Source organism: Aspergillus karnatakaensis (assembly GCF_047715665.1).
Source record: "Aspergillus karnatakaensis strain CBS 102800 unplaced genomic scaffold BJY04scaffold_5, whole genome shotgun sequence".
Lineage (NCBI taxonomy): Eukaryota > Fungi > Ascomycota > Eurotiomycetes > Eurotiales > Aspergillaceae > Aspergillus > Aspergillus karnatakaensis.
The window spans coordinates 527,226-543,433 of NW_027395717.1; the positions used below are offsets into that span (position 1 = coordinate 527,226).

The 16,208-nt window shown below is 51.9% G+C and overlaps 7 protein-coding genes across 7 annotated transcripts; 4 read left to right on the plus strand and 3 right to left on the minus strand.

Moving 5' to 3' along the window:
- Positions 1–57: 57 nt before the first annotated feature.
- Positions 58–1,925, minus strand: cds1 (phosphatidate cytidylyltransferase). Its single transcript, XM_073708305.1, has 4 exons — positions 1,639–1,925; positions 1,212–1,581; positions 374–1,167; positions 58–327 (listed from the first exon to the last, which is right to left on the minus strand). The coding sequence occupies exons 1-4, from the start codon at positions 1,780–1,782 to the stop codon at positions 289–291; spliced, it is 1,347 nt and encodes a 448-aa protein (XP_073575721.1). The 5' UTR covers positions 1,783–1,925; the 3' UTR covers positions 58–288.
- A 316-nt stretch (positions 1,926–2,241) lies between these two features.
- Positions 2,242–5,071, plus strand: BJY04DRAFT_179456 (putative DNA repair protein Rad26). Its single transcript, XM_073709908.1, has 2 exons — positions 2,242–2,807; positions 2,858–5,071. The coding sequence occupies exons 1-2, from the start codon at positions 2,316–2,318 to the stop codon at positions 4,700–4,702; spliced, it is 2,337 nt and encodes a 778-aa protein (XP_073575722.1). The 5' UTR covers positions 2,242–2,315; the 3' UTR covers positions 4,703–5,071.
- A 478-nt stretch (positions 5,072–5,549) lies between these two features.
- On the plus strand, positions 5,550–7,165 carry BJY04DRAFT_214106 (mitochondrial 37S ribosomal protein uS4m; the record flags this gene model as incomplete). Its single annotated transcript, XM_073715115.1, has 3 exons — positions 5,550–5,594; positions 5,654–6,106; positions 6,164–7,165. 3 exons carry the CDS (start codon positions 5,550–5,552, stop codon positions 7,163–7,165), a joined length of 1,500 nt encoding a protein of 499 aa, XP_073575723.1.
- Positions 7,166–7,749: 584 nt separating this feature from the next.
- Positions 7,750–9,615, plus strand: BJY04DRAFT_214107 (uncharacterized protein; the record flags this gene model as incomplete). Its single annotated transcript, XM_073715116.1, has 1 exon — positions 7,750–9,615. The coding sequence occupies one exon, from the start codon at positions 7,750–7,752 to the stop codon at positions 9,613–9,615; it is 1,866 nt and encodes a 621-aa protein (XP_073575724.1).
- Positions 9,616–9,889: 274 nt separating this feature from the next.
- BJY04DRAFT_119433 (pyruvate dehydrogenase (acetyl-transferring) subunit E1 alpha) lies at positions 9,890–11,624 on the minus strand. Its single transcript, XM_073708306.1, has 4 exons — positions 11,438–11,624; positions 11,229–11,362; positions 10,726–11,180; positions 9,890–10,669 (listed from the first exon to the last, which is right to left on the minus strand). Exons 1-4 carry the CDS (start codon positions 11,558–11,560, stop codon positions 10,164–10,166), a joined length of 1,218 nt encoding a protein of 405 aa, XP_073575725.1. The 5' UTR covers positions 11,561–11,624; the 3' UTR covers positions 9,890–10,163.
- A 562-nt stretch (positions 11,625–12,186) lies between these two features.
- Positions 12,187–14,032, minus strand: BJY04DRAFT_214109 (serine/threonine-protein kinase; the record flags this gene model as incomplete). Its single annotated transcript, XM_073715117.1, has 5 exons — positions 12,187–12,670; positions 12,721–13,307; positions 13,361–13,576; positions 13,645–13,901; positions 13,963–14,032. The coding sequence occupies 5 exons, from the start codon at positions 14,030–14,032 to the stop codon at positions 12,187–12,189; spliced, it is 1,614 nt and encodes a 537-aa protein (XP_073575726.1).
- A 527-nt stretch (positions 14,033–14,559) lies between these two features.
- Positions 14,560–16,157, plus strand: BJY04DRAFT_214110 (uncharacterized protein; the record flags this gene model as incomplete). Its single annotated transcript, XM_073715118.1, has 3 exons — positions 14,560–14,615; positions 14,667–16,077; positions 16,125–16,157. The coding sequence occupies 3 exons, from the start codon at positions 14,560–14,562 to the stop codon at positions 16,155–16,157; spliced, it is 1,500 nt and encodes a 499-aa protein (XP_073575727.1).
- Positions 16,158–16,208: the final 51 nt, after the last annotated feature.

Below are 16,208 nucleotides of genomic sequence, written 5' to 3' on the forward strand. Positions count from 1 at the left end.
CGACATCCACCGTCCTACTCTCCATTTTTACACCAAGGACCGACCCAATGCGAGAAAGACACCGATATCAAACCAGAGGCGAACCTCTCACATGTACAAGAACTCATCCAAAAGAGCCAAAGGCGTAAACGCTAAACAGGTCCGGTCTCTCCCAAATGGCAGCAACCAGCGAGTGAAACGGTCAATTATAATGTATTAGTCATAAGCAATAGGTGTCTCGCACGAGAATGTATTCGTTTCAGGAAGCGAGCTGAAAGTGTTGGTGTCATGAGGTTGTCATGCCGCTTCCTAACGGCGCTTGAGTTCTGAGCTCAGAACCTCCAAGACCTAGAAAAATTAGTATGAAACTTAATACTAGAATTAGGTATCGTACCGTCTCGGGGATGGTTCCCTGGTTGTATAAGTATTTGCTGAGACCGCGAACAACTTCCAACTGTTCGTCGACTGTCAAACCAGTGATGGCGGCTTCAATAACGTCTCCGACGCTGGCCTTGTACACGGCAATGAAGCTGTGGTAGTACATGTACGCGAAGAATCCCATAATGAACTGGCAGTCCATGCGGTCAGTGATACCGCCGTGACCGGGGATAGACTCGCCAAAGTCCTTGATCTTGAAGGTGCGCTTGAGACCAGATGCAAAGAAGCCGCCGAATGGAGCGATCAAAGACGCAAAAGTAGCGAAGAACAAAATGTGAAGCTGCATGGGGGCAAGGAAGAATGTCCGGCCGAATCCGGTCCAATCCGGAATCTCAAAAGCCTGAGGAACGAAGACCGGGTTGGGCTCGCACTCCAAGCCAGTTAAAACGTTCGATCCGAGGTCGTTGACAGGGCAGATGAAGTACTTGTAGCGCATCAAGATGTTGGTCATGAAGTAGCCGAAGATGATGGTGCAAACCCAGGCACCGAGGAAACCCTCCACAGTCTTCTTAGGCGAGAGTTGAATCAGCTGTGTCCGGCCGAAAGTGATACCACAGATGTAGGCGAAAATATCGTTCGTGATCACAAGAGAGGCTGGGAGGAAGAACCAAATCATGCCCTCCAAGATGTTGTTCATGACAAAGTGCGCTTGGACGACGATCAGGTAGAGAGCCATGTGAGTCCAGGCAAATTGGGTGAACTGGAAGCGGTAGTGGCCCTTTTGCAGGGACGCGACAAAGAAGACGAAGCCTGAAGGTGTTAGATACATCGAGGTAAGTATGGGAAGAACCTACCCATGACGTAGAGGGTGAAGCTGATGAATCGGTGGTGAGTAGCCAGAGGTAGCAGCACCCTGTCGACCAGAAGAATGTGCTTGAAGTAATAGATGACGCTTTCGCCGTACAAAAAGTACATGCTGGTTGCCAAAAAGTACCAGTTCAGCGACTTGGTAAACCGAATATTCTTCTCTTTGCTCGGCACATTGGCAATAGCGATGACTTCCTTGAACGAGATGATTTGGATAGCAGTTACAATCCCGATGATGTATATGTGGCCCGAAAACATGGCAATGAAGAATCCAGCAATCATCACAAATGTCCATATTGTGCGCGTAATGAACGTCTGCTTCTTCTTCTCGTACTCGGAGACCGGCGCCTCGGATTTCTAACAGCCCTGTCAGCATAAGACTCTCACAGGGGTAGGTAATAGGCATTGACGCACCTCTTCGGGGATTGTTGCGGGTTGAGCGACAGCTCCATTCCGCGTGGGACTGCCCGGATCAGAGGCAGCATCACTAGCATCTGATACACTCAGTCGCCGCCCATCGGACGTGCGATGTTGGAAGCGAACACTCCGGCGAGACATGACGAAATAGGAGATCTCGAAGGGTACGTCTTCAGGCGGATGCGCGGGGTAGAGACAAATCAATCGGTATCAGGACGTCCAAAAGCGACAATCAAATCGGAATAGCGCCGACTAGACGTTGAGGGACGAACGTGATAAACGAGAGAAGGGTGTGAAGGAGGAAGCGTGGGAGCTGAGCAGGTTGAAGTCGAGGGATCGTCGCCTAGGAAAATTTCATGTGAGAGGGAGGGATCACCGGGGAGGAAAGCAAGAAAACGAGGACGAGCCCCAAGAGAAATGAAGTCTAATTATGAAGCAAAGGCAGAGCCGTCATTTAATCGGCATTGATGGTGAAAACCAAGAGGTAGATTGAGGGGAAGATGAGCGGAAGAGAAAGTGTTGAGGCTATGATGGATCGCGGGTGACTGCCATCTACGTCAGGTGTTTTCCCTCCTTCGCTTTCTTGGTCCCCGGCTCAGCTTTTCGTTCTCCACCCACCACGAACATCTATCCAATCTCGTCTTTCTTATTCATGGCGATCTCATGTCTTGGGCATGGAAGCTGATAACGAAGATGACTTCTTTTCCGACGATGGTTGGGACGACTTACCGGCGGATGCCTTGCAGCAGCTAGAACAGGAAGCCTTTCGCGCGACACAGGTCGAACAACCCACGCAGACAGAGCCTACAGTACGCACAAGTTGGGCTCCGCAAAATGCTATCGAGCACTATCCTCCAAAAGCCCAACCGGAAACCGCGAGGCGACCAGGCCCAATCAATGTCGGCAACACACTCCTGCCGCCTGCCCAATTACACACCGGATTGACCAGCGATTATGGGGCATTGGAAATGGGAGAGCTGGACGCGGAGGTGTTTGACAATGGCCCCAGCTCTGCAGTTGCCCTAGATGAGACAATCGCTTTCTCGAACCGGCAGTCATATTTCCAAGACACCGTGGTGCTGGATGAGGAGCCGGTGCCTACATTAGAGAGAGGTGGCTCCTTTCAAGCTGCGTTGCATAATGAATATAAGCAGCTCACATTAAAGGTATTTCCAATCTCACAGAAAGCCTTGCTCTACGCTAACCATATGAGTAGCTTCAACAGGAGCATGAACGATATTCCCGCCTGGAAACCGAGCTGGCATCCGCCAAGTCTATGGCCGAGACGAAAGCGGGAGAGATAGCTATCATCAGATCCAACCAAGCAAAATTGATCGAGGACTATGAGCGGGACATCACTGCCTTACGTAAAGCAGTCGCCGAGGAGATGGCGAAGTATAGGGAGGAGGTGGAGGCTGTTCGTGCAGAGGGCAAAATGCTGGCCACGGAAAATACATTTCTGAAACAGGATTTGGCCGAAGAAACCATGCGAACAAACCGGATGAGGACAAAGTTGCGAGGAGAGGAGAAGGTACCCCCAGTTACGCCGAAGAAAACCAGAATTCTTCCCTTCCGTGACGGATTCAACGACGAGGAGATCCTGGCTGCTTCTCCAAGTAAATCCGGAAGATCCAAACGAACAACTCCGACTGTTGCCGGCAAGAAGAGAAGACGGACAAGCCAAGGTAGTCCGACGCCGCTTCGATCTAGTCCACCTGGGGAGACAGGTCTTGATCTGGTTGACGATGGGTTAGACGAGGCGATGCCAGATGTCGCAGTGGACCAACTCATAAAGGAACCATCACCCAAGGACGCACAGCAAGACTTGCACATTGCCAAACAGATCCTAAATCATCGGACATCTCCACAGAAGACCGACCTTGAAATGTTGGCTGAGATGGCATTTCCGTCGGAGCCGGACCGGACATTGTCTAGCATTCTCCTGGAGGAAACGACGAAGCTTGATCTCGGTAACTATGCGGCAGAACATATGCAGGCCATTTTGACATTGTGGTCTCGTGCATTGCAAGAAAAATTCTTCCAGCCTATACCAATGTTTCTGGAAATTACACACTTTATACTCAACAAGGATGCAGATTCTGTTCTGGGCCTGGTCGACCGCTTGTTACCCGTGCTGCAGAGTTCTGGCGATGTGAATGGTATTCCGCGATTCAAACACTCTCCTGTGTCTCGCCAGAACTTTGGGCGGATACTGCAGACTCCGGCTTCTGAACTTGAGCCGCTGGTAGACTCCACCGAGGCTCTTGAACTACTGTACCAGATAGCGTGTTGGAGCTTGACTACTGACCGGCAAATTGAGGACTTTTGGCGTCATATCCGCTACGACTTTATCTTGATGATGTTGAACTGTTCACAGCGCGTCAGTGATATCAAGTTAACCTTGAGCTTGCTGATTACGAGCGCCCTAGCGGACTCATTCGGTTCAATACAAGAGACCGAACAGGATCAGAACGCGAATCAAAACTACATCGTGGATCGGGTCGCCAATCTTCTAAGTGAGACGCCGCAGCCGGATGAGGGACAGCCCCCTTACACTCGGTCGGAGATTTGCGACCTCCGTTTAGAGGCGGTGTCCTTTCTACTGACCGTGGTGTTCAACCCAATTGTGCCAGCCAGTAATCGCGGCAGCCTCGTTATTGCCTCGCATCCTACAGCTCTAGCGCGATTGTTCCGAGCAATGCATGACGAACTAGATGCACTTTACTCTTATCCACCCGAGAGAGATATGCATGCGGCGTTGGTCAACAGCTTGATGCGCTTGGTTTATAGTGTGATAAGACGGCACCCACAAGACGTGGACCTGCAGGCAAAAATATACCGGGTCGCAGCCGGCAAGCAGAAGTTTCTGGTGGTATTGACGCGACTCGCCTTTAGTGAAGGACTAGTTCTGGAGGCTGGAATTGACGACGAGACTGTGGAGATGGCACATGAGATTCTGGACGACTCAGTGAACCCTCAGGAAGCGGAAGCCTTACTGGAAGCTTTCCCGCATGCCAAGATGGAAGAGACAGAAGAAAAGGATGTTGAGATGAAGGAGTAGGCCGGAGTTTAGCATATTTCGGCGTTTGATTTGCTTAGAATTTTAGATATACCCGACAGGAAGGAACACGGATTTTGCTATCATAACGCGTTGCATGCAGCATCAACAGGTGTAGCAGGTTAGAATATACGGCAGCATTAACATCAACAGGGACGACAAAAGTTGTCCTGGGTAGCGGGGCAAGATGGTCAGATAATAAATGATAGTAAGAACTTGTGAAGGCGACCTAGCGAGATTCGAGGCAGACGCGCGCGATCGGTCGAACTAAAATGAGATTCAGTGCCTTGCTCAAAGAATCAACTTTACAAGCATGAATTATCTACAAACAATACAAGGCCACAGGACGAGATTCATCCAAGACGTTTGTCCCGAACAAGGATAAGGTTCTACTGTGTTGCTCTCTTCTCCAAGCCCCCGCTCAAGGCGAAGCCATGATGAAAAGAAAAGACCACATTGTGGAAAGTGCCAAAGAATACGCCTGTCAATGACCCGAAGGCCGTTGAACAAACTGTTCCGCCGCGCTGTGCAATGCAGGGACCAATCTGTGGTGAACCGCCTTCTTGAGCGCAGTCACCCAAACAAGGTAAGTATGAAGAGGAAAAGAAGAGAGGGCCCAAGGGCGAGAAAGTCGAGCCTTATATAGCTTTGAGGGGGAGCTGGAAAAGGACGCTAGTGGTAAGCGAGAGGAAGTCGCCAATCAGAGCGAGGCTGAAAGGCAGCCTGAGCGGTGAGGTGTCCGTGTCACTTGATGCGGGTCACGTGAATATGAAGTTTTGGGCAGCCGGAAAATGATGGATACGGAGCAGCAGAGACGGACAGACAAGACAGGCCACCATTACCCGCCACCATGAGGAACAGGGCCACGACGCCGCTGAAGCCAGTCAGGCTGGTGGTATGTTCCATTCCTTTACTCCATGCCCAAGCTCCAACAAAAACTGACCAATTGTCTAGAAAGTCCGACAATCATGGAGCAAATACAACCTGTATAACCTCAGCCGCTTCCGCGTTCCTCCCACCGTCGGCCGTACCCATTTCCAGCAAAAATGGACCGGCAAGTCTCTGGCTCGCTCATACCACGGTGAACAAGTCAGCGAGTCCCACTGGGAGCGCATGTTCTCCCGCCGCGTCCGCAGCGTCACCCCCATGGATCCCTACAAGCTGGCTAGGGATGATGGATCCCGAGAGTCTGCCGGACGAGGAGCAGGTCTTGGAGAGAACCTGGGCGTCAGCCCTTCAAGAGGCGCATATTTCAAGGATTCAACCACAACGCCGTACACACATATGACCTTTGCTCCATTGGAGCGGCGGCTGGATGTTGCTATTTTCAGGGCGTTGTTTGCGAGCAGTGCCAGACAGGCGAGGCAATTCGTGGTCCATGGGGCGGTTAAGGTTAACGGGAAAAAGGTATGCCCACTACTTTTGATGTGATGGGGTGGTAGTAGGATTTCTGACACGTGCTAGATGAGATACCCCGGTTACCTCCTCAACCCCGGCGACATGTTCCAGGTCGATCCCGAGCGCGTCATGTATGCTACCGGTGCGCCGAAGGACAGCTTCGATCGTCGAGAGTCTCGTGTGGCGCAGAAGAAGGCGGCTGAGGCCCAGGAGGCCGAAGGCGAGGAGGCCGCGGAGAACAACGAGCAGGCGGAGGGAGAGAATAAGGAGGCCGACTCTGAGCCTTTGGACACAAAGGACATGTTGAAGGCTTTGCTATCGCAGGCCAAGACGATTCTGAGCACCGACAAGGTGGCGCTCCCGGCTAAACGCAAGCAGGAGCTGCGTGGCTTCCAGAAGGCCGTCCGCCGCGTGATGTCGCGATCTGCCAACTCAGCGGTCTTGACTGATAACCTCGAGTCTCAGTTCGCGCATATTCTGACCGTCCTCAAGGCCAAGAAAGTCGAAGCCGAGAAGCCTAAGAGCTCAGAAGACAACAAGGAAACCAAGGAAAACAAGAAGGAGTCGAAGGAGTCGAAGGAGTCGAAGGAGCAGTCGAAGGAAGGGTCCAAGGAAGGGTCCAAGGATGGCGCAGAGTCAAAGAGCGCCGAAGACTCCAAGACTGAATCTACATCCCCTGCTGAGTCAAAGGAAGCCGAATCCAAGCCCGCGAAACAGAAACCGGCCGATGCCTTGAGCGAGGCCTTCCGCAAGGCAGCAGAGAACCCGACGGAAGACGTCGACACATCACATTTGTCCGAGGAAGAATACGACGTCCTGAAGCGCGCTCTCGTTCAGATGCGCGACAACCCCATTGACAGCAGCAAGCCCTACGCTACACCCTGGCGGCCTCGCGACTACATGAGCGCGTTTGCCTTCATCCCCCGATACCTCGAAGTCAATCAGAACATCTGTGCGGCAGTGTACGTACGACATCCAGTTGCTCGACCAGGAGTTGCGGAGGTCCCCACGCCTTTCAGCGAGCAAGTCGCAACGTCTGCTTTTCACTGGTACCTGCGCCGGCGTTAGACGTTTTGTAATATCCTTGTGCTTTATATTCCCTTCGATATTTGTATTACTGGGGTCGGGCGCGCACTTTGTATTTGGGTCCGGCAGGTCGAATTGTTCAGCCTGCTGATGTACGCATGCACATGTACATTATATCACATCTAGAGTATAAAACCTCATGACTACAGTAGTCTTTTCAGGTCGTAGAGCCATCTATACTGATAAGGGCTTCATTGGCTTCTTATAAAGCCTTTGCTTTTTTTACAATTGCATTATATAGATGCGGCTGAAAATTGATAAATGTCCAGTACGTAATAATACAGCTTGTTCCGAGCCAGCACACACAAACCGCCATTCACAGCGGTAATTGCAAAACCCCACGGGAAATTTGAACTCCTCACACGCCTCAACTTCTCGAAATCAACACCCCAGGCCTCACCTTCACCTTCACCTTTCCCCTCTATCTCTTGCTATTCACTTTTTTATAGCCCCTTGGGGCGCAGGTTTTTATCCATACTAACCGATAGCATCGCCCATACCTCTCCAACCCCTTGATACCCCCTATCTACGGCCATAAACCACCACACCACACAGCACAATCGGGGATGTACAATCCCTGGAGCGCCCACAACCATGGCCACCACACACACGCCCATGCACACACCCATCCGCATCACGGACACACGCAGCACCAACACCACACCCCAACGCCTACCGTAACCCCTGGCTCCGTCCCCGGTTCCGCACCAAGCAACCGACTAGACATGGACTCCTCTCCATCCCACCACACACAATCGCCATCACAGTCGTCGTACCAGATGTCGCAGATGCGCTGGTTGCCGAGTATGATCACGCGCGGGACCCACAATCCGAATGCCACTGTGGGCTCGTTGCCGAATATTTCTTCCGGGTTGAGGATGCATCATTCGCAGCAGACACAGAGTCAGGGACAACAAGGGCAAGGGCAGGGACAGGGCTCGGGTGTGCCGGGTGCTTTGGAGGGCAGGGCGGCGGGGAGTGGACCGGGCTTGGTGAATCCGGCTTCGGTGGCTGTTGGGCAGGCGCAGGGTCACGCTCAGGCGCAAGCACAGGCACAGGTGGCGGTTTCGGTGGAGAGTGAGGAGAGTGATCGGTCTGATAGTCCTGGGACGAGGGACGTGAGTGGGGTTGATGTTCTCGGGGACGCGGAATTTGGAGCTGATGATGCGGCGCGGAATGGGCTTGAACGCGGGGACGGGGATATCATGGATGTGGATGGGCTTGCGGGCGCTTCAAAAGGTGGTGCTGGTGGCAATGGGGAATTGGGACAAGCATCTTCCACGCCGCGGAAACATGGGAAACGGCTCACGACGAAGGAGGAGGTGTCACTCTTTGAGATCTGTAATCGCCATGCAGGGGACTTCGGGCAGAGGAGTAACCTGTGCAAATGGTGGATGACTGTTACAATGGAGTTCACGCGGGGGCAGAAACATCCGTATTCGTGGCATTCCGTGCGGCGAAAGGTTGAACTTGTCACGAAGCAGAGGATGAGGTTTCTTGAGGAGCAGAGGGAGAAGGGGGCCACTGAAGCGGATGACCTCTCAAATCCGCGGTGGCGGGCTGTCGTCGATGCATGGATTCCAACATGGCAGAGATGGGAGGAAGCCGAGGCGCGCCGAATTGAGAAACGCGACTCTCGACGGCCCAGAAAGCGGAAATGGACCATCACGACACCTTCGTCTACGACAATTACCACGGACCAAGCGTGGGATATACCAACTGCAGACACCTGGCGAGCAGCCTCAAGCAGCAGCAATAGCCCCATGGTAAATCACGCCCACACGCCCCAAACAACCCAGCACCCATCTACAGCGCCGTCCTCAACCCCCGTCCGCCTGCCCCCAGGCTTCGATACCCTCTTCTCCCAGTCCTCACAGCCTCAAACGCAGACACCAACTTCAACCCCCACACCATACACAGCCCATCACGCAAACCACCACAATCCCTCCACACCAACCGCATCTATGCCTCATCAAACCACAACCCCAAATGTGCCCCCAAACACAGACAACACCATGTTGGCGGCGATGCTCGAAACCCTGGGAAAACTAAACAAACACCTCGACTCAACCGCCACTTCCTCCCTCCAAAACACAACCACCCCCTCATCATCCCAAAACCCCCTTGCAACATCAACATATGATCCCCTCACCTCGCCATCCCAACAAACATCACAAGAGACACATGCACCAGAACCCGGATCCAGCACAGCAAACCCACCCGCAAGTGCCACAGGGGACCTCGAAACCCTCCTCACGCCCACAACCCTCTCAAAGCTAAAAGACGCCCTGAAGAAAGAAATGCTGTCTGATCTGCGCAGCGAATGGGACAAGGAGCGGGCTGTGCTAGAAGAGAAACTGGATTCTGTGCAGCGGACGCAGGAGATGATTATGGAGTTTCTCAGGCAGGAGCCTGCTGGGTCGTCTTCTTGAGTAGCCCTTTTATCCTGCCTTTGGGTCGGGTCTGGGTTGTTGAGATGGTGGTTTTAGGGAAGGAAGAGAATGGATCAGCCGGTTAGGTTGATGGGGATAAAGATGGAGCTGGGTGTACTGTGGTTATTGGCATTGCGCTTCGCTTCGCTGCTTCACCTCGCTTCTACGAGTTGCAATTTGCGAGGTGGATTATCAAGTTAGCACAGCTACAGGTAGATAGCGCGAGGGAGGTGCTTTGATTACATGATGTTTCTGATGATACCTATTCGCTGTATATATTGGCAGTCTATTCTCATATTGGTATTTGATTCCCCACGGTGATATTTTCAAACAAAACAAGTCTACAATACACAAGGAAATATGTTACTGATGGTCAACCCCAATAGTGTATTTGCTATTAGAGAAAAAACCAATGCAAACAAAATCCGGCTAAATTACAAAGTAAACATCATGGTGGATAAGTGTAGCACACGCGCCATCTTCACCTCTCACGTCTTAACTCTCTGGTTTTCAGGCAGGAGAAAAATGAACAGGTTTTCTATAAGAAACTAGTAGTAGAAGGTCTCATCGACGGTACGGCCCCTCATCCATCGGGGCTCGCTGCCGCGGACGTAGATGTCCTCGAAGAGGATGCGGGAGTTGGCCTCGGGGACGGGCATCTTCTCGGCGATGGCGACTTCCTCGTCGATGAAGGCGCGGGCGGCCTTGTCCAGACCCTTGAGGTCCTCCTCGCTCATAACGCCCCAGTCGAGGATCTTCTGCTTGAGACCCGCGATAGGGTCGTGGGTGCTGCGCATGCGCTGGATCTCCTCACGGCTACGGTAGGTGGTACCGGGGTCGGACATGGAGTGACCACCGTAGCGGTAGGTGACGTACTCGAAGACGAGGGGACCGTTGCCGGAGGTGGCATACTCCTTTCCGTACTGGACGGCAGCCTTGGTGGCAAGGACGTCCATGCCGTTGACCTTGATGCCGGGGATGTACTGACCACGCTTGTAGTATTCGGTCAAGGCGGAGGAACGAGCGGCGGAGGTACCCATACCGTACTTGTTGTCTGCGGCCGTTAGCATTGAAAGCTGCGATTATAAATGAAGAACGAAGAACACATACTCTCGCAACCGAAAAGAACGGGAAGGTTCCATAGCTTAGCCATGTTGAAAGCCTCGAAAACCTGACCCTGGTTGGAAGCACCGTCACCGTACAGGACGATGCTGGTGGACTTCTCCTCGTTGTACTGCTGGGCGAAAGCGAGGCCGGCACCGACAGGGACCTGGGCACCGACGATACCGTTACCACCGTAGAAGTTGGGGGCGAACATGTGCATGGAACCACCCTTTCCGTAGGCGATACCCTCACGGCGACCGAGCAACTCTCCGATGATGGAGCGGGGGGTCCCACCGCGCATGAAAGCAAAACCGTGGCATCGGTAGGCGGTGATGATCTTATCGTTGCGGTCGATAGCGTGCTCGATACCAGTGGCGACGGCCTCCTGACCGGTCGACAGATGGCAGAAACCTCTGATCTTCTTCTCCTTGTACAGACGATCGGCGGCCATCTCCATGCGGCTGAAATGATCAGTATCGGGGTATTATGTAAAGCGAGGCGCATCATACCGAGTAGCAACCATGTCGTAGTACATCTGCTTCAGCTCCTTCTTGGTCACCTCCAGGGTGTAAGGAGGAGGGTCGAGCTCGTAGGTCTCGAAGCTCTCGTCGGAGAGGCGGACAGTGAAAGGCTTGTCATCCTCCTATCAAGCAGACTGCGCATTAGTATATCTTGCAAATTATTGCGCAGCATCTCGATTGGGATAACAGGTACCGACCTCTGGGACATTTTCAGCATGCGCCGAAGCGGCGTCGGTGGTGACGGAGCGACGGGCAAGGGGAGCAAAAGCCTGGCGCCTCAAAGGGGCGGCTTGACGGGCCCACGCAGTTCGGAACAACATGATGGACAGCAGTCAAGTCCAATTGAGGAGGAGGGGGTGGATGGAGAGAGGGTGAGACGAGGATGCTATCTTTCAACAACATCGGAGTCCGTTGGGAAATCACGAAGGAACTTTCCGGAGCCGCTAGTCCGTTTTGGGTTCCGGACTTAGATAAGCCCGAGTCGCTTGGGGGCGCCGGTGTGCTGCCCTGCAAACATTGCAAACTGCTCTCACATACAACACCCACTCTCAATTCATTCATTCTACGAAACCAAGCATCTTCTTTTACATATAGGTCAACGATGAATTGACTTTTCATCATGTGCCATTATCATCATGAGGTCTAGGACTTTGCCTGACACGTTGAGATGGTGGAATGAACCAATTGACTGCCAAGTACTTACGCCAAGGGCACTTTCAATACACCATGAGTCCAGGCTGTTTGTGACAGAGGCAGCAGATCCTTTGATGAGGATTAGCAAACAAGGGCCCTCAGTGAATCAGCAACGTTAGAGTTGCTGCTCAGCACCATGGTTTTTCAAACGATATTTAGCAGACCATGCCTTCACCTCGACTGATTCCGGATTCCGGATTGCTCAATTCACTTCTCGTTGATACAGCTATGTAGCACTGCTGTATTTGATTTGTCACGAGTGTTCAGGGCTTGGAATGAGCCTTGCAGCTTGCTCAGATATTCCTGCCAGAATTTGCTGTATGTTGCGATCCGCAGCAGCGTTTTGGTCACTGTGATCGGGTCTAAAGGCCCCAGTACCCAGTTTGTCGTTGACAAAGTCCTTTGTCATGGCCAAGGATGTGGCTTCGAAGCTCTTAATATCCTGTTGAATGCTGCGGGATCTGATACCTCGACCCTGTGTTGTGGGAGTGGATGTTATTGTGAAGTCAGGACCATTTTTGGATGGTGGTTCCTCTAGGGATTTCTCCGGCGGCGGTTCGATTTGAAAGTGCTTGTATTTATCGAGAAAGCTTGATATGTGCGGTGGCCCTCCCAGGGACCTCTCCGGAGATGGATTGATTCCAGGGTACTTGAATTTGTCGAGAGGGTTTGATGTGTACAGCGGCCCTCCTAGGGACTTCCCAGGCGATGGTTCAATTCCAAGTTCTTGAATCTGTCTAGAGGGTCTGCTATGTACTATGGCTCAATCGTGGACTTCCCAGGCGACGGTTCGAGTCCGGGGAAAGGATATTTGCGAAGGGGATTCGTCTCCAACAGTGGCTTTTCCGGGCCCTTGCCAGAAGCGTATTCATTCTTGAAGGAGTTGATGCATTCACTGATCGTCATGTGCCTTTTGCACTGGCGGATCTTATCACGGATTGTCCGTTCTGGTCTAGAGGATGTTATCCATTCATGCTGTAATGCCTGCGCAGCGGATAATCGACAAGTTGGAATGGGAACAACCAATTTCTGGATAAGCTCCCAACCCATGTCCGAGAGATTCAAAGGCCGATCCGGAAACCAACGACCCCGACAAAGCTTCTTGTAGTCTCGAGGATATTGAGGGAATGGCACGGTGGCCGCGGCCAGCTGATATACCACACAGCCTAACGACCACATATCTACCGCATTGGTGTATTCGTCGCTATCTTCTTCGTCGTGTTGTATCACGTCGCCGCGGATCTCAGGGGCCTCATAAATTGGTGTGCCGGTTGCGGTTCGGAGGGCAGTCATCCCAATTTTCGCATGCTTGGAGACCCCAAAATCCCCGATCTTGACTGACCATTGGGGACCTCTTAATTCGACAAAGATATTCTAAATCCCAAGAATCAACATACAGCTTGAGTCCAAAGAGAGATGAAACTGACATCTGGTTTCAGATCACGATGAGCATAGTCATGCTCATGCATCAACGCGAGGCCGCTCAACAATTGACCTGTGATCATCCTAATCTCGTCTTCGGGAATCCGTGCCTTGATGTATTGAGACAATGTCCCATGAGGGAAGTACTCCATTGCGATATAGATGTTCGTCGCATCCTCAAACCAGCCGAAAAACTCAACAAAACTCCTGGTATGAACGTACTATTGCACTCCGTGTTAGTTAACATCAAGGCTTCTATACATCCTGACATTCGCAATGCAAGACTTACTTTCCGGTTCGAAAAGTCGGTTAGCACAGCCAAGTCTCTGCGATCTTTCATCAACTTCTTTCGAATTGTCTTTACAGCGCGCAATTTCGGCCCATTTGCTTGTCCAAAACTCAGCTCTTCCAAGTAGACCGTTCCACAGGTGCCTTGACCGAGCTCCGATTTACGTTTCCATCGCTGCTCACTACTAGGTCTTCGAAGCGAGACAGGAAGGCGCTCGTCTGAGAGGGAGTGGATGACGCAGTATGGATTATGCTGAACTGTAGCGGCTAGTTTGTAGGCGTCGAAGTTTTCGGTGGACGAAGTCATTTTTCACGGTACCTTTCGCCCAGACGCTTTGAGGGGGGTCTCGATAACTGATTGCCAAAGAGGAGAGACATTGGGATGCCATGAGGACAACGCCGGCGGTTGTTGATTTGCGTACCTCGCCCTTGATGAAATCGGGATTTTCAACCGACAGGTTCGGCTGAGTTGACTGGTACAAAAATAGAAGAACAGACGACAGCCTCGCCCGGTCAGAATTGCCCTCTCACTCTGCATATTACGGCTCAGCTTCTATGGCCGGTCGCGTCCTCAATACTCTCCTGCTAGGGTGGCGCGCTCAAAATTGCCCTCATGCTAATGCAACCGCCGCGCGCAGCATAGTCTAGATTACTCCGTACATCACTGGCCAACGCGTCGCTTCCATGGCTGGGCTTTCTGCTAAGCCACTCTATTCTCTGTAAACATGAATCTCATGCTCATCGTTGGCTGAAGTGGGGGTGGCTGGTAGGGATGAGCCCGCAAGCACACGGAGCAAGGCGATCCTGGCCGTCACTTACTTCCAACCTATCAAGCTCACTATCACAGGCGGTGCCCGAATGTCTCTATAAGGGCGATAATAGCAGCAATACTTCCTTTCGTTTGGGATGAATCACAATGGAACCAGTTTCGCTCAGCCTCGCGGTCCTTGCAACAGCCGATTTATGCTTGAAGTAAGTGCCCTGATTGATACATGGATCGACCATTGCTAAGCCTCAAGCTAGATATGGCAAACTTCTCATTCAAAGATACGAAGACTACAAAAATGCCGAAAACGACATTAAGGAGACAGTGCTCAAGATAAAGGGTCTGTGGCTGAAGACTGAAATCCAGCTTGCATCATTGAAGAGGATTTGGGAGTCAATCGACCCACGCCTTCAGACTTTGTTTTTCGAGCTTCTTGGTCACTTACAGGGAAAACTGGAAGCTGCGTCGGCGAGCCTAGTTAGAGTGTCGAACCACTCGCTATCGATCAACAAGTTCAAGGCAATGTTTTTTAAGAAAACCATCATTCAAGCAACTCGGGATCTTGAAAGCTGGCAGAGAACCTTTGATCCGTCCTGGTACTTGATCACACGGGTGGCAGACCCAAAGATTGACAGCGTTCTCTCAGGCGTAGGTACCGCGGTGGACCACCATACCCTAAGGCTGAAGCAGATTCGAGAGGCGATCAGCTGCGATAACAAAACCGAAAAGCGGTCGATCTTTCTCAACAAGGGATCTATACAAGGAGAGCGTCGACTTGCATGGTCCGGAACATCTACGGCAAAGCTTTCTGACGGTTATGGAAACGTACTAGTGGACCCGACAACATATCCTTCTGATACTCAACACATCGTTGGGATGATCCATGTTCGTGACCTTGCTCGGCAACTGTCATACTCCGACCCATGGCAGTTTGGGCTTTTGCGTTGCCGAGGGTATATGATAGGGCCAGGGTTCCCAGGGAAGTTCAATTTGGTCTTTGATATTCCGTCGACCGTGTCCAACCCGCGGACTCTCCGCGATCTTCTCCTACATAGACAGCCTCATGCTCTCAACCAACGCTTTCAGCTCGCGAAGCAACTCGTCCGGTCTATCATGTTCGTTCACACTTCAGGGTTCGTCCACAAGGGTATCCGACCGGATACAATTGTCGTCTTCCAAGAAGGTCAGAACACACTGGGCCCTTCGTTCCTTGTTGGTTTCGAACGATTCCGACCTGGAGACGCTGGCACCTTTCTCAACGGTGACTCGAGCTGGGAGAAGAATTTATACCGCCACCCAAAGCGCCAGGGACTACATCCTGAAGATCGATACGTCATGCAGCACGATATATACAGTCTCGGAGCCTGTCTGTTAGAGATTGGGCTCTGGAACTCATTCGTTTGTCCCCACAGCGAAGGCAACTCGCTGATACCGGGAGCGGAGCTCGATATAGCAGAAGCGCTACAGTCTAAGAAGGCCACGATGATTAAACAAACCTTGGTGTCTATGGCTAAGGAAAAGCTTCCTGGATTGATGGGGCAGCGGTATACCGACTTAGCCCTGGCTTGTTTGACTTATCTAGACCCTGGAGATACTAATTTGTTTGGCAAGGAGGCGGACTTGGAGGATGATGACGGAGTTGTTGTTGGTGTGCAGTATATTGAAAAGGTGAGCTATCCCGGACTATTTCTTTGCGTCTGACTAATTGTTTACAGATCATGTTGCAGATAGAGGAGATATTCGTGTAGTGTAGCATAGCATCGGATGGTGTTTAGATATACAGGGCTATACCAAGTGAC

Coding starts and splice junctions, on each gene's coding strand:
- BJY04DRAFT_119433 (XM_073708306.1), bottom strand. CDS start 11,560: ATGTTGTTCCGAACTGCGTGGGCCCGTCAAGCCGCCCCTTTGAGGCGC. Junction 11,181..11,228: donor TACGACATGGTTGCTACTCG/GTATGATGCGCC, acceptor TGATCATTTCAG/CCGCATGGAGATGGCCGCCG. Junction 10,670..10,725: donor CGTTCTTTTCGGTTGCGAGA/GTATGTGTTCTT, acceptor TAACGGCCGCAG/ACAACAAGTACGGTATGGGT.
- BJY04DRAFT_179456 (XM_073709908.1), top strand. CDS start 2,316: ATGGAAGCTGATAACGAAGATGACTTCTTTTCCGACGATGGTTGGGAC. Junction 2,808..2,857: donor ATAAGCAGCTCACATTAAAG/GTATTTCCAATC, acceptor CCATATGAGTAG/CTTCAACAGGAGCATGAACG.
- cds1 (XM_073708305.1), bottom strand. CDS start 1,782: ATGTCTCGCCGGAGTGTTCGCTTCCAACATCGCACGTCCGATGGGCGG. Junction 1,168..1,211: donor CTTCACCCTCTACGTCATGG/GTAGGTTCTTCC, acceptor TAACACCTTCAG/GCTTCGTCTTCTTTGTCGCG. Junction 328..373: donor AGGGAACCATCCCCGAGACG/GTACGATACCTA, acceptor TAATTTTTCTAG/GTCTTGGAGGTTCTGAGCTC.